A 13,732-nucleotide genomic window follows, 5' to 3' on the forward strand; every position below is an offset into this window, starting at 1 on the left:
GGCGCCACAGAGCTACCAGCAGTCCCTGCTTCCACACGGTTTCACCGTTCTTCTTTCTGGCTTACAACCAGCCAACGAAGAAGATCCTTGGCAAAGCATCCCGACTCTCACTTTCTTCGAAAGCGGCACAGCCTGGAATCCTCCAGCACACCTTGAGACAAACAGTGTTATGCAGGTCAGAGGCTGGTCAATGTTTCTTGCAAGGAATTATTATGAATCTCTCGATTGTTGTGTGTTGGTGCCAAATCCTTGTGGGAATTATGTTTAGCCATGGTTTCGATGCTACAGGCAGAGTCATTACATTTAATATTTTAATTGCCTTAGACCCGCGTTTGGTAGCAAATAGATGCGCACATTCATATTGTTTCCTGTCACTAGGTTGTATCGGACAGATGTAATATTTTGTATTTTTAGCATCCCCACAAATATTAGGATGTACATCTTTTTATCCGTTAGACCAATGTGTGCACTGAGCGTGAGAAACATGCAATGTTTTTAGTTTTCATATCTTTCTGACATTTATTTCCTGCATCAGAAGATATGTGTGACACCATTGGCAGCTGAACCGCTTGAAAAGGACAGCCGCCAGCAGGCAAAAAGTGCAACATGGCAGCAGGAACGCCGGCTTCGTGTCACATCCTCCAAGTTTGGTGCGGTCTTGAATAGGAAGGAGTGGACTGTTAAGGGCCTGCAGAACCTCACAGCTGCCAGAGACCTTTCTAGAGTTGCTGCAGTCCAGTTAGTATTTTCTTTGTATCGCATGAACAAAGTATATATGCCACAGAGTGGCATTAGCGTATCCAAAAATTGTACTAAACATTGTAGGGTAACTAACATTGCAGTAAGTTTATTTCCGTTACATTTTTCCAGTTACGGCATCAAGATGCACTCACTAGCTGCTCAACGCTACGAGGATGCTCTACGCCGTCTGGGCCACGCTGCTACATTTAGCACCTGTGGATTGCTGGTTAACCCAACCTTTCCCTGGTTGGGTGCGTCGCCCGACAGGATTGTGTACGACCCCACAGAACAATCCTATGGTGTAGTGGAGATCAAGTGTCCCTATTCTCTACGTGACCACAAGGCGTCTGCCCTTCTAAACACTGATTTCTGTTGCATAATCAGGGATGGTGTACCAGAGCTTAAGAGGGACCACCAGTATTATCATCAACTGCTTGGGCAGATGGGAGTATCACAGTTGCGCTGGGGTAACTTTGTGGTCTATGGAGGAGATTTTATCTTGATCGAAAGAAAAAGATTTAATGAGAATGAATGGAAAAGTGCCAGAGAGGTGCTCGGCGACCTTTACTTTGACACACTGCTGCCATACCTGTTGAGCACTGTAATCTGATCTGATACAGAAAGCAGTGCAAAAATGCCATGTCAAAAAAACAAGCAGGGCTGCAAACATTTTATTGCACACAAGAGGAGGGCTGCACCACGAGGTAGTGAGTATTGACATATGACAAGCAAATAAAGTGTCTTTAAGGAACACTGTGGATTAGATCAGTCTTTATCTTCTTTTAGAAGTGATGGCTGGAAGTTTGTAAGGAAGGCACACACGGCCCACATCTGATTCGCTAAGGTTACAAGGGAGATTGGAATCGACCGGTCAAAAATGTGATATCCCTTGATTTTCTTGATCTTCCTCTCCACATGTATCCTGATTGCTGCGATTTCCTGAGTCTCCTCCACTTCGACGGGAGTAAATTGCCCATGTATGAGGAAGGGTGGAATGTTCAGCATAACTTTCTTGCTTCGTAGCAGGTCTTTCATTTTAAATCCCTTGTCAGCCATGACTAAGTCACCTGTGTCAAACTTCAGGTCTAAAAATGCATTCTTCTCCACACACTCTCTGTCAGACGTACACCCAGTAAATACTTCCGAAAGAAAAGTCAGTACTCCATGAGGGGATATGCCTATGAGTGTTTGAACGTATGGGTAGCCTTGTACGAGAAATAGACTTGTTATTGCGCCACGAAAGATGTTGGCACATCACATCTAATCTCAGTGGCATCCAAGATGACACGTGTTGATGGATATTTCTCCTTGAAAGCAGATGGCATGGCATCATCAATAGCTTATCGTGATACCATGTTGTTGTTTCTGTTACCTGCAAATAGATATAGTCAAGCACTGCGGAAAAAAATTACTGACACTGTGCTGATGGAAACGTTGAACAAGTGGCCGATGTGTCTGTGAAATAAGCCAACTCGAAGTTTAACAAGCACAAGAAAGAGCTGGTTCTCCACACCAATCTCGTGTCGCCGACCGCTATACTCAACATTTCGTAGCCCGCTCCTCGTACGCTTGCGTGCAGTGTTTTCACTATTTTCCCCAAAATCAAGGAGATGCATGAGAGCACAGAAGTGCTTGTAGCTGGGCAGTCCAGTGTAAAACTCAATGTCATCACTGTTGTCCTTGAATCTTTGAATTCCAAATGGAGGCAATTCTTCGAGCTTCTCAATATTTTTCTGTGCAGTGACAAGCTCTGTGCGAAGCAGCTTTATTTCATTATTTTGTGCCTTTATTTGCAGCTTCAGGTGTTTATTTTCTGCTTCGGTTGCTTTGCTCACAGCGAGTTTATTTTCTAGGACAGCAATAGTTTTTCCTAAAGAGCTTACTTTCAGCTTCAGGTGATGATTTTCAGCCTCTGTATCTGCTCCACTTGCTTTGCTTGCAGCCAGCTCCTGCTCTAGGGCAGAAATATTTTCTCTGCATGCACAAACACTTCCATAGGCTGATTCTTTTGGTGACTGTTGCGGTTTGTCAGGAAGCAAAGTGGAGCCCGTATCTTCAACATTGAAGACATCAATGCCTTCACTGAACGTATTTTTGTTGCATCCATCTGCTGAGTTTTCCTTGTCATCTGCTGGGTTATCGATACGGGCGTCTACCTTTTGTCCTGTAGTGGAAAGCCCTTGAACATTACCATAACACTTCCTTTTTGATGGTGCAACTTCCTGAAGTGGTGCCCGTTGAGCTGGTGGTTTTCTCGACGGCTTTGGCTGCTTGAATAAAAAGTGTGGATGGCACAGCAGACTGGTGTAAGTGTCGGTAACCATTAGCAACAAAGTCACTCTCAATAAAGTGGAGAGAGCAGACCCTGGTGGCTTTCGAAACTGTGAAGAGTGGGCCTTCATCTCGTCTGATGGCTGCAATCCACTTTTTGTATATCTCCTGGTCTCTTGGGAATCTGTGGTATGACACCTGTGAATAAAAATCAATATTCAGAACGCTTCCTGTCTTGATTGGGACATATCTCAACAATGCTCTCTTAAAACAAAGGATTGACGATGCTAAGCAAGACAGTTAAGGTTTCGAACACTTGACAAATCTGCGCAACCGCGGTCTACGCACATGGCTGCACCGTTGCAAATTTCTGGATCTCAGGTGCTTATATGCGCAGCGCTTTACGACAACAGACCGCAATCCGTCTTTTTTTTTTTCGTTGAAGGCAGATCAAGTAACTTTATAGCAAAATAAAACGCGAAATGACGTTTTGACATGCATACAGGGCTCGACTAAAAGTGCGTGTGCACAGCCGTCAGGCGAAATTCACGGCTATGTCTGACATCGTCGGTCCACACACACTTAGTTGTCTTGTTTGACCCTATCACACGGCACAAGTACTGCCTGCGAACATCGCGAACCGGATGTGTTTTGCTACCAACATAAACGGCAAAGACGGTGTTTCGACATAAACATTCACAGAGCTGTGCCAAACCACAAATGGCCTCCGCCCTTAAAGAATGGTATGCGCGCACAGCACGGTCTCAAAACGTTCCTTTTACAGTGTAACGCAACGATATAGCCCTTTGCTTCAGGAAACAAGTGGTCAAAACCGTGGGACGGCGTCCGGTAAACATCGTACCGCATCCCAGAAACCACAAATGGTTTCAGGTTTTTAATTTTCAATTTTTTTAATTTTTTAATTTTTTTTCAGGTTTTTAATTTACCTATCAATTTCATCGCTAAACCATATCGAGATCACTTATAGATGAATCAAGCCACATGCCTAGCGACTAAAATAAGTAAAAACATGCTTAATTACATGAACAAGCACATGGAGGTGCGACGCAGCAAGAAGGGACTTAGTTTTTGTCCAGACTTGTCAAAGCCACCAAACTGCGTGCACAGTGGCACACAGCAGTTAACTGGCATGGCTCCAGGTCACAGTCACCCGACAACAGCCACAAACGTCAACTCAGTACGCCAAGCCGGTATCACGCGCGTACCGAACGGACGAAACGCACATGACTATTCATGCACAATGGCGGCCGCTGGCTGCTTCCTGTACGCAAGTACAGATGGCGCTGCAACGAATGTTGTTTTGCAACTAGTCTATTGGCGGATGCACCGGAAAGTTCGTTAGGCCGAGTGTGAACTGCCGTCCATAATTTTAAGTTACATAAGCAGAAGATCGGCTCTACCGCTGAATTCACGGTCCATATGCTTTTATTAAGGCACATACCGTAGCGAGGGGGCTATTTCGTTTAGCTCTCGATAAGGTGTGCCGTTTAGCACCCGGCCGCGCAATCAGCGAGTTGCGCGTATCTGAATTTACATTCAGGCAGCATTGTATACGTGTAAATGACGCAGGTTCGATTCGTTTGAGGACTATAAATGACGAATCCGTTTGGTGAACTGACACAGGCTGCTCGGCCCAATTTTTTTAGTGAAGTATGCTATTTGGGCCGTATGGCTGCAGCGAGAAAGAAGCCGAAGCGTCAATCATTAATAGTATAATGGGACATATTGAAAATATAATTCCCCGGTGGAGGGTCAGAAATCAAGTGAAATAAGTAATGCTTGTGGTGTCTTCCTAACGAAGGTTTGCGAGGCTCTCTTTTATGTACCGACGAAGCGAATAGTTCACCGTTTGTATAATTAAACAACGCTGGATCGAGACATAGTGAGACAGAAGGTGCTTGAATTTTTCTTTTCTAGGCAGCCTATAAGCTGCGCTGTAGTACCTCGAGTATACTTTAGGCATTGCAATTGGCACTGTAAAAATCTGCTTCATGGTTTCAATTCGAAGTTGTAGTGAACTGATGTATTTTGCGAACAATGCCTGCCTCGCCATAACTACGCTCGGTTGCTACCGTTAGGTGAGGCGTGTGCCATATTGTCGATGAAGGCTACTGAGGGCCACCAGGAAACATTTCGTTGCTTGCCATTGATTGGCTCTCGATTTTAACCACGATACATTTCTTTATGGTGGTTGCTACTATGATATTTGTGAATTAACCATGTAAATACTCTACATGACGCGCCGTCGTGTTAGCAGCCATGCGCAATTCGTTTTATGGAGGCCTGTTTCAGAGAGCGCTGACGGTAGCAGCAAGCTTTTTTCATACAAAATACACGCCTATTTCTTTTACGCATTGATAAAGTGGCCACATTTGACTAGAACAACTCACCAGAGCAATAAGAAACATGATGACAGCTTCGCTGGGCAGTCTCCTTCTAACACAGATAACATGTTGACACCAATTACCAAAACTTTTCTTCCATGTAAAATGCAGTATCTCTCATAGCTAAGTACTAAGAGAGTGTAAAGTGTTCAGCGAAGCATCATACGAAAATTCGCGTTTTAAATTTGCACATATGCTTTTTACGCAAAATTTACGGACAGGCACAGAGCATATCTGCATTGCGAAACCAGTAGGCCCCTTCAACGCTGCATAGCTTGCCATATCCAATTCGCAAATTTTCTCGACTCACGCCCTTTTGAAGAAGGGATTGTGTGGTTCAGGCATGGCAGCAGACAGAAACTGGCATATCCTTCAATAAGTACGGCTCGAGCCACCCGTACCCCAAGCATGCACGAAGGGAACGAGCGCGCGCGGCAGCCGAGCGAGCCGAAGTGAGCGGAATCCTGGCCGTGACGTCACTCGCGAGAGGGCGCCACTCCAAATTCTCGCCGCTAATAGCCACAGTACTGTGTTGCGTATGCCAATGCATGCGGCGCCTATCGCGCAAATTTATTTCCCACTTCCCCATTCCCCAGTGAGGAGTAGCAGGCTAGAGACACGCTCTCCAGGCCGACCTCTCCTCCTTTCTCTCCAATAAAATCTACTCCTTCTCCTCCTGAGGCCGCCATAGTGTCGTTATGCTTGGTGCTTTCCTATGGGAAGTCTGAAGAATGCAAGAATGGGGTTGCCTTGCACCTAGTGGTTTACATAACCATCGATTTGAAGGATCCCGTGAATGTTAGTTTGGCTGTTGTGAGCCAAAGCGCTGCTTCTGGGAGGCTTCTGCATAAGGCGGCTATTTTGTGTACGTGAATGTTGCTCGCAAGAGCCAAAATCAATTTTTTTTGCTATGTTACGTGTGGAAACGGTAATACGTTTAAGGACAAGGTAACTTCGCAGTGGTATTTGCACCATCATGCAGATGCTACTTATTGACGTTCTTGCAATTAGATGGCGACACGCTAGCTTGCCGGCAAAAAGGGCAGCGACCATCGATTAGAAAAGCGATAAGCAAAAACTGCTGATAGCGCAGCTTATAAAAAGCTTTCGTGTTAAGCAGCTAAAGCTACCCCAATGAATTGATTCGGAACGAAAATATTATACTCTGAGCAAGAAAGACAATCATTTTGAGATACCAACAGACATGTCATTCATATGAAACAACGTTGGTCGGAGTTTAGAAAATTTCAAGCAAACATTTCTAAAATTAAATTATAAGGTTTTACGTGCCAAAACCACTTTCTGATTACGAGGCACGCCGTAGTGGAGGACTCCGGAAATTTCGACCACCTGGGTTTCTTTAACGTGCACCAAAATCTAAGCACACGGGGTTTTCGCATTTCGCCCCCATCAAAATGCGGCCGCCGTGGCCGGGATTCGACCCGCGACCTGATGCTCAGCAACCCAACACCATAGCCACTGAGCAACCACGGCGGGTAAGCAAACATTTTTGTGCATACGCGTTTGCTGCTACATTAATAGATCCATAATATTAAATTTGCGAATGTATTCGCTAAGACAGAAGTGGGAAGTATCGTATCGGATGCAAGAACTGTGGCAGCATCTTGTATCTCTATCTCAAATACTTGTTGCACGAGTATCTTGGATTGTATCATGATACAACTGCAAAGTAGCTTTGCCCAGTCCTGGACTGACTCAGCATAAGTTTGGGAGTTCTATCGCTATTGATAGCGGCGGCTTTCCGCTGGGGCTGCAATGCAGATGTACATACGCACAAATATGGGCTTTCGTAAAGTGTCAGTTGTTTAATATTAAACAGCGAGGTGCGTCGTTCTTTCTTTATTTATTTGCTCATTTATTTATTAATTCAAAGCAATTGTGTAATGCGTGAAGTGGCATCTTCATCTTTGCTGCGCAAAGTTCAGCGACCAACCGGAAGTTGCAATAATATTGACAACCACGGCAACGGCTGCTGTCACCAGCACTGCTGCTTCTGCTTACAACGTCTGCGTGGTAAACAAAGACAAGAAATATCAAATAATAATGTAAAACTGGGCGAGTTGGAACATATTCACGCATAACAGTGCAAAATTAAAAAACGTCTCAACGACCCTTCTTCATGCTTGTCTCCGTCCTTTTACGCTGTAAATCACGAACGAGAAATATCGTCAACATGTGACCAGAATCTTCGTTCCTCCGCCAGGTTTTCGGTTCACGAGCGGACCTGTGGCTTGTTCCAGTGTTCACCAGCCTCGGTGATGGATCGCGGTTCCCGACCAGGTTCCATCCGGATAGGAACAGTCTCGGCCTGGCACCAACGCCGGCTCCTAGTTCAGCCGCGACGAAGAGCGGAGGGGACGACGCGGATTCGGCCGCGGCGACCCCCGCCGAGGAGCTGCGCGGCGCCGTCGGCCAGCGACTCGCGAGAGACGTTTCTCCGGCCCCTCGGTTGACCCCGGAGGGCCCTCCCCGTCCTACGAAGCAGACGGCGGGCCGCTCCGCTCACGGAATACCCGCACGGAAAGCGTGAACTGCCCGGCTGCGGTCCCGTCGTGCCGACCAGTACTACAACGTGGCCATGTATGTTCACTGTGAACGTGGGCTTACCTGGGAGAAGTCCGACAGAAAGCTGTGACGCTGGTTGCATCGACGGGTACACAACACGCGCTCGGACGTACGCTGCGGCGCTGTGTTCGCGCACTATATTTGTGTATACCGCTAAATTTAATTTATTGTACCACATGATGAATTCAATTGATGTGCAATTATTCATGCTGGCTTACTGTCGTCGCTGTTTTTGTACAGACTGCGCTTTTCTTGATTATCTAATTGTGGCGGCTTATCACATTTTAGATTAGAGCCTATTTGCATAACGTGTCTAGAAGTGCGCTAAACGTTCAGTATTAAAGCGGTAGAGCTGCACATGAGATGCACGCCGTGGATGGTCAATCGCATTTTACCATTTCACGAAATGCCGTGACACCACCATTCCCAAGGTGCAAGGCAACTTGCTCGCTGCGAGAATCGCTAAATTCATCAACCACCATTGAGATGGTGGCTGATGATGATGATGCGTTTCTTATGTGCTGGCGAGATCGCTTCAATAATTAATAAACCTTTTTTTTTTAGTCTCTGCAGAACAAATGAAAAGTAATAGCTGGGAAGAAGGACTTTCTGTGTCTATCACGGGCCATGTGACAGCCTTTGAAATCGGGCAGGGATTCTCCTTTGTCACGTACATCCGAACATCCCCCCCTAGACCCGCGCATGATCACCCTAACACGTCGACTTCTTTGCAATGGTCTCGTCGGCCCCATTGTATACAATTATGTAATTTTGGTTCAGTTATCGGCAGCCCATTCCCATTACATGGTTCAAGAAGATTAGTTTGTAGCTCACACATTTTTTTACTTGCGGCAACTAATTGCTGCGCTCCGTCAATAAAAGCTGACTACCCTGGCACGAAGCCGACGCACTGCCCTTTTTCGTCGAATTTTAATTCGATTAGCCTTCTTTGCCGACTTCAGGCATTTTGCGACTATCTATCTATCTATCTATCTATCTATCTATCTATCTATCTATCTATCTATCTATCTATCTATCTATCTATCTATCTATCTATCTATCCGTCCATGTGTGTGTGTGTGTGTGCGTGTGCGTGTGTGTGTGTGTGTATGAGCGCGCGCGCGCGCGCGCGCGCGCGTGTGTGTGTGTGTGTGTGTGTGTGTGTGTGTGTGTGTGTGTGTGTGTGTGTGTGTGTGTGTGTGTGTGTGTGTGTGTGTGTGTGCGTGTGCGTGTGTGCGTGCGTGCGTGCGTGCGTGCGTGCGTGCGTGCGTGCGTGTGCTCGTGGTGATGCTTCCACCATGGTCGTTACTATGTCTTCTTTTCAATTTCATCATTGTATTCTTGTCCTGCCTCTTACACCTCTTACATGACCCAATGGCCCAAGTTGTATGATAGCTTGGACCGATAATCATGCCGTCGTCGCCATGGTCGGGATGCCATCGTCATCGAAGTCATCGAAGTGATGCCATCGAAGTCTCCCTATCGTCGTCTCTCCCGGTTCGTCATCATTTTTCGTCATTTTCTCGTTCTCGTCATGTCGTCACCATAAGATCATCGACATCTAATCGCGCTCATATTGTTGTCATGCCATCGTAGTCATTGTGTTTTTGTCATACGGTCTTCGTCACGCATTGGTTGTCATACGTCGCCGTGATGCAATCTTAGTTTTTCCGCCGTCGTCATTCCTAACTTCGTAATTCCACTCTCGCCGTGCTGCGTCGTCACGTCATCGTCTTCACACAGCAGTCGTTATACCAATGTTATCACGCTGTCATCGTCACGCAGTCGTGTTACTATCACGATCACTTCACAACGTCATCCCATTGCCACCATGCCGTCATTGTCATATCGTCTTCGCCGTTTCACCGTCGCCATTTCTTCTTCGTCATTCCATCGCAATAAAAATCTAGTCCTTCAGTCATGATTACGTTGCCGTTGTTATGACGTTGTCTTGATTGCGTTATCATCAGACAGTCGTCATCATACATTAGTTGTCAGAGTGACATCGTCAAGCCGTGGTGGTCGTTCCATCGTGGTCAATACTTTCATCGCCCGGTTGTCTTAGCCGTCGCCGACGCACCATCGCCGTCATACAGTCGTCGTAATAGGCTCCTTGGAACGCGATCGTGGTCATTGCACTCGTCGTCGGCCCATCGAGATCATTCCATCGATGTCAAGCTGTGGTCGTTGCATCATCTACATAATTTCAGACTCGTGATCTCGCTGCCACCATGTCGACGTCGCCATACAGCATTCATCACTTCATGTGATTACTTCGTCCTTTCATCGTCGTTACTGCGTTGTCGTCATACAGTCGGCCTCATGCCGTCATGCTCATGTCAAACATTCGTTGCGATAGCGTTGATGGGACGCCGTCGTGATCATTCCATTGTCGTTAGAATTTGGTCGTCTGACTCTCCGTATGCCGCTGTCGTCACGCCATCCTCGTTATATAGTATTCGTCATCCCAATCTTATGCCATCGCAGTGACTTTGTCGGCGTTAAGGCATCGCCAGTATTGAAGAATTGTTATCTCAATGTCGTTATGCCATCGTCATGAGCTCGTTTCCTACATTCCATCAACGTCATACCTTCGTCATCCCTGCGCCGTCGTCATACAGTCGTCATCATACATCATTCGTGACCGTTGCGCGTGAGTGTCATTGCACAGTAGGTCATTAGTGAAAATAATGTATTCCACAAATAGCCGAAGCAACGGAACTCTCAGAATGGTCACCATTCCATTCCAACGCTACACATTCTTAATAAACGTGTCTTTAACAATACTATGTGCGCTTCATTGCTTGAACTCGAATCGCATTACCGTCGACAGTCATCGTGAGATAGGCTCTCACGTAATATTTTTAGGCAAAGTGCGCTGTGACCGCGACAGCGCACCATAGACAAATACGCCAGAAGTGAATGCAGCCACTGTACTTTTAGCTTGTTGTAAAGTGCTGTTATGTGAATAAGCTTTAGGAATGTACCGAAATTCCTGTTCCATTGTGAGTGAAGTATATGCTTACGTGCTCAATATATACAGAACACGCCGTGGCGAAACGTAAATAAAGATTGGATCTTAATGCGGATAAAAAAATTTATAGTCACGTTTTAAAATACGGTGGAGTCAGAATGTGTAGTCCTATGTGACGAATAAGGGAAGGTTAGGAGCGGTAGGCATACGGTCGATATTGGCTCGTTCAGCGCCATTAGCAGGCTCATGAATAGCACACGTTAGTGTATTTCTTCGACACAACTGCAGTAGCAGCAATAGCTGGGTCGTCAATGCACAATGTTTTACGACGCAGTGTCATACTTGCGTTTCTTGCGTTGAACTGTACAAGTATCGTAGTAAAAAGCTCGATGCCGGCCACCAGAGACGAGCTTCGGCGCAAGTACAATCGGCCTGGAATTTTTACGCAATGTGGAATCGAGATAAACGTCCAGTTCCTCAAGTATTTGATGACCGTAGCCAGTAAAACCCTACAACGCTTCAGTTGCAAAGTAGGCAGTCGGGCGAGTTGGATAATGTTCCCATTTCAGACAGCGCTTACAGTACGAAAACACGTACAGAGCACAGTGGCTCTCCTGTGTTCCGCAAACTTCTTGGTCTTGCTTGTGCCGTTTCAAAGCTAAAACCATGCACTATAACAAGCTTAAAATCCCAATACAGGCTGGCCTCCGACACTGCCGAGCTATTCAGCTTTTAATGCGAAAGCGATTATACGGTCACATGGCGGGTCTTTTCACCGTGGCTCTCGCCGGCGCCATGACGCGGCGCTATCAACGGTGAATGCGCGGCCAACGTGAGGAGCGTTAGGTCTCCCGACAACCGACCGACGCGTTTGGCTGCGAAATTGAGTCAGGCAGAGGCAGCGTCAAGCTCCTCTCGATAGGCTACGAAGCGGGACCAGTGAAGACTTCTACTGCTGACACCAGCGTCGTGCGCACAAACGTCGGCATTGCTGCTGATGGGCTTCGTGGACACCATCCCACCGGCCTGAACCCGCACCTCTCTGAGCGAATCGGAGAGCAAATGCGAAGCTAAAGTTTGGCTCCTTCTGTATTTTCCTCCTAAAACCTAGTGCTCCTTTAGGTATTGACGAACACTGGCGGTCTTCTTCATGATGCACTGCGGGAGACGTCTTGTTGCTGTTGTTCCTTGCCTCGTGTGCTGCGAGAGGCAGCTGCAACATGTAAGCCTCTCATATTGCTAGGACATCGACCGAGTTTGGCTCGGTGTGAACGATAAAAAGACTGTTGTCGGAGGTACCGCCATAGAGTACCATATAGTTGTGGCGCCTATATATATATATATATATATATATAGTCGTGACGCCTGCGGCAGAAAGCATGTTTCACATGCGCCGCCAAGGTTTGTGAGTGGAGGCGCTGCCTAACACTCCCAGGGTTCTGCTCGACAACATAAATACCCAAGAAAGGGGATGGGGAAACTGCGCCGCGGTAGCTCAATTGGTAGAGCATCGCACGCGTATGCGAAGGTTGTGGGATCGCTCCCCACTTGCGGCAAGTTGTTCATTCATCCACTTTCACTTCCGTTAATTTATCGTTTCTTTATTTCATTTGTTAAGCACAAGTAATTTCCCATATATGCTGTCCTATGACTGATAAAAATCGGACCCCTCGGTTAACCCCTTTCTTGTCGTATATATATATTGCGTATTACTGTTACACTAAGTGAAAGCCCGGAGATACTTCCATGAGCTATAATAATATTTAATAGACATAGACCGATTTATGAATCACACTTGGTGAACCATGGGGGCCCGAAAAATTATGTTAATTTGCATTTATTTAAAAAATAAATTATGGGGTTTTAGGTGCCGAAACCACTTGCTGGCACGCCGTAGCGGAGGACTCAGGATTTTGCGGCCAGCTGGAGTTCTTGAACGTGCACCTAAGTCTAAATACCACGGGTGTTTTCGCATTTCGCCCCCATCGAAATGCGGCCGCCGTGGCCGGGATTTGATCCCGTGACCTCGTGCTCAGCAGCCCAACAGCATAACCACTGAGCATCGCATTTATTTCTTGCAACTATAAGCAATCTCACCAAGCAATTTGAATTGAATTGACTTGAATTTTATTCTCCTTGAAACAAAAACACAAGGAAGGAGCAGCCACAAAAAGCTACTGAGATTAGTAGCTTGACGAGGTGGCTGCCCCTTTACACAGCAGCAGCAGCAGCAGTAGTTATGAAACAGTTTTCGCGCAAATGACTGCTTTCATGCATATGCACGGACAATGATTGCACAATGGAACATAACAACGGAACATAAGCATTTTGCAAAATACAAAAGAAAACTTCACATTAATGAGCAAAATATACGAAAACATAAATTTCTTGGAGAAATATGGGAGAGGCCTTTGCCCTGCAGTGAGCGTAACCAGGCTGATGATGATGATGAAGCAATCTCAAAATGATGAAGCGACAAGAGGGAATCAGGGCCTTATAGAGGTCCTAAAGCCCAGCAGCAGCGATACAGTGCACGTAAAAATGCACATTTATTACAAACGATTTTAATAATTAAACAAAGAATTGTACTTGCTGTTTAAGTCCACAACAGAAAGTTATCAATAGTTCAGGCAATACTAGTGTCGAGGTTATACGCAACGGAGTGACATCAACATAATTTACATGCAATATTCCCAAAAGGTAAGACAGCAGGTCTGTGCGACCTTGAAGAATTGCAGCTCGCTTTCCAGCGAAG

At 46.2% G+C, this 13,732-nt stretch overlaps 1 protein-coding gene across 2 annotated transcripts in view; it reads left to right on the top strand.

Annotated features, from left to right (window-relative positions):
• Positions 1 to 8,250, top strand: part of LOC139060413 (palmitoyltransferase ZDHHC20-B-like) — a 35,517-nt gene extending 27,267 nt beyond the window's left edge. Inside the window, exon 3 of one of the 2 annotated variants that reach the window (XM_070539524.1) lies at positions 7,679 to 8,250. In XM_070539524.1, the coding sequence (XP_070395625.1) occupies positions 7,679 to 7,891 (213 nt within the window). In that variant the 3' untranslated portion in view covers positions 7,892 to 8,250. Of the gene's footprint in view, positions 1 to 7,641 lie in introns of both variants that reach the window. The other variant, XM_070539523.1, reaches the window with a different exon arrangement.
• The last annotated feature ends 5,482 nt before the right edge of the window (positions 8,251 to 13,732 follow it).

The sequence above is a fragment of the Dermacentor albipictus genome, chromosome 5, assembly GCF_038994185.2.
Source record: "Dermacentor albipictus isolate Rhodes 1998 colony chromosome 5, USDA_Dalb.pri_finalv2, whole genome shotgun sequence".
Classification (NCBI taxonomy): Eukaryota; Metazoa; Arthropoda; class Arachnida; order Ixodida; family Ixodidae; genus Dermacentor; species Dermacentor albipictus.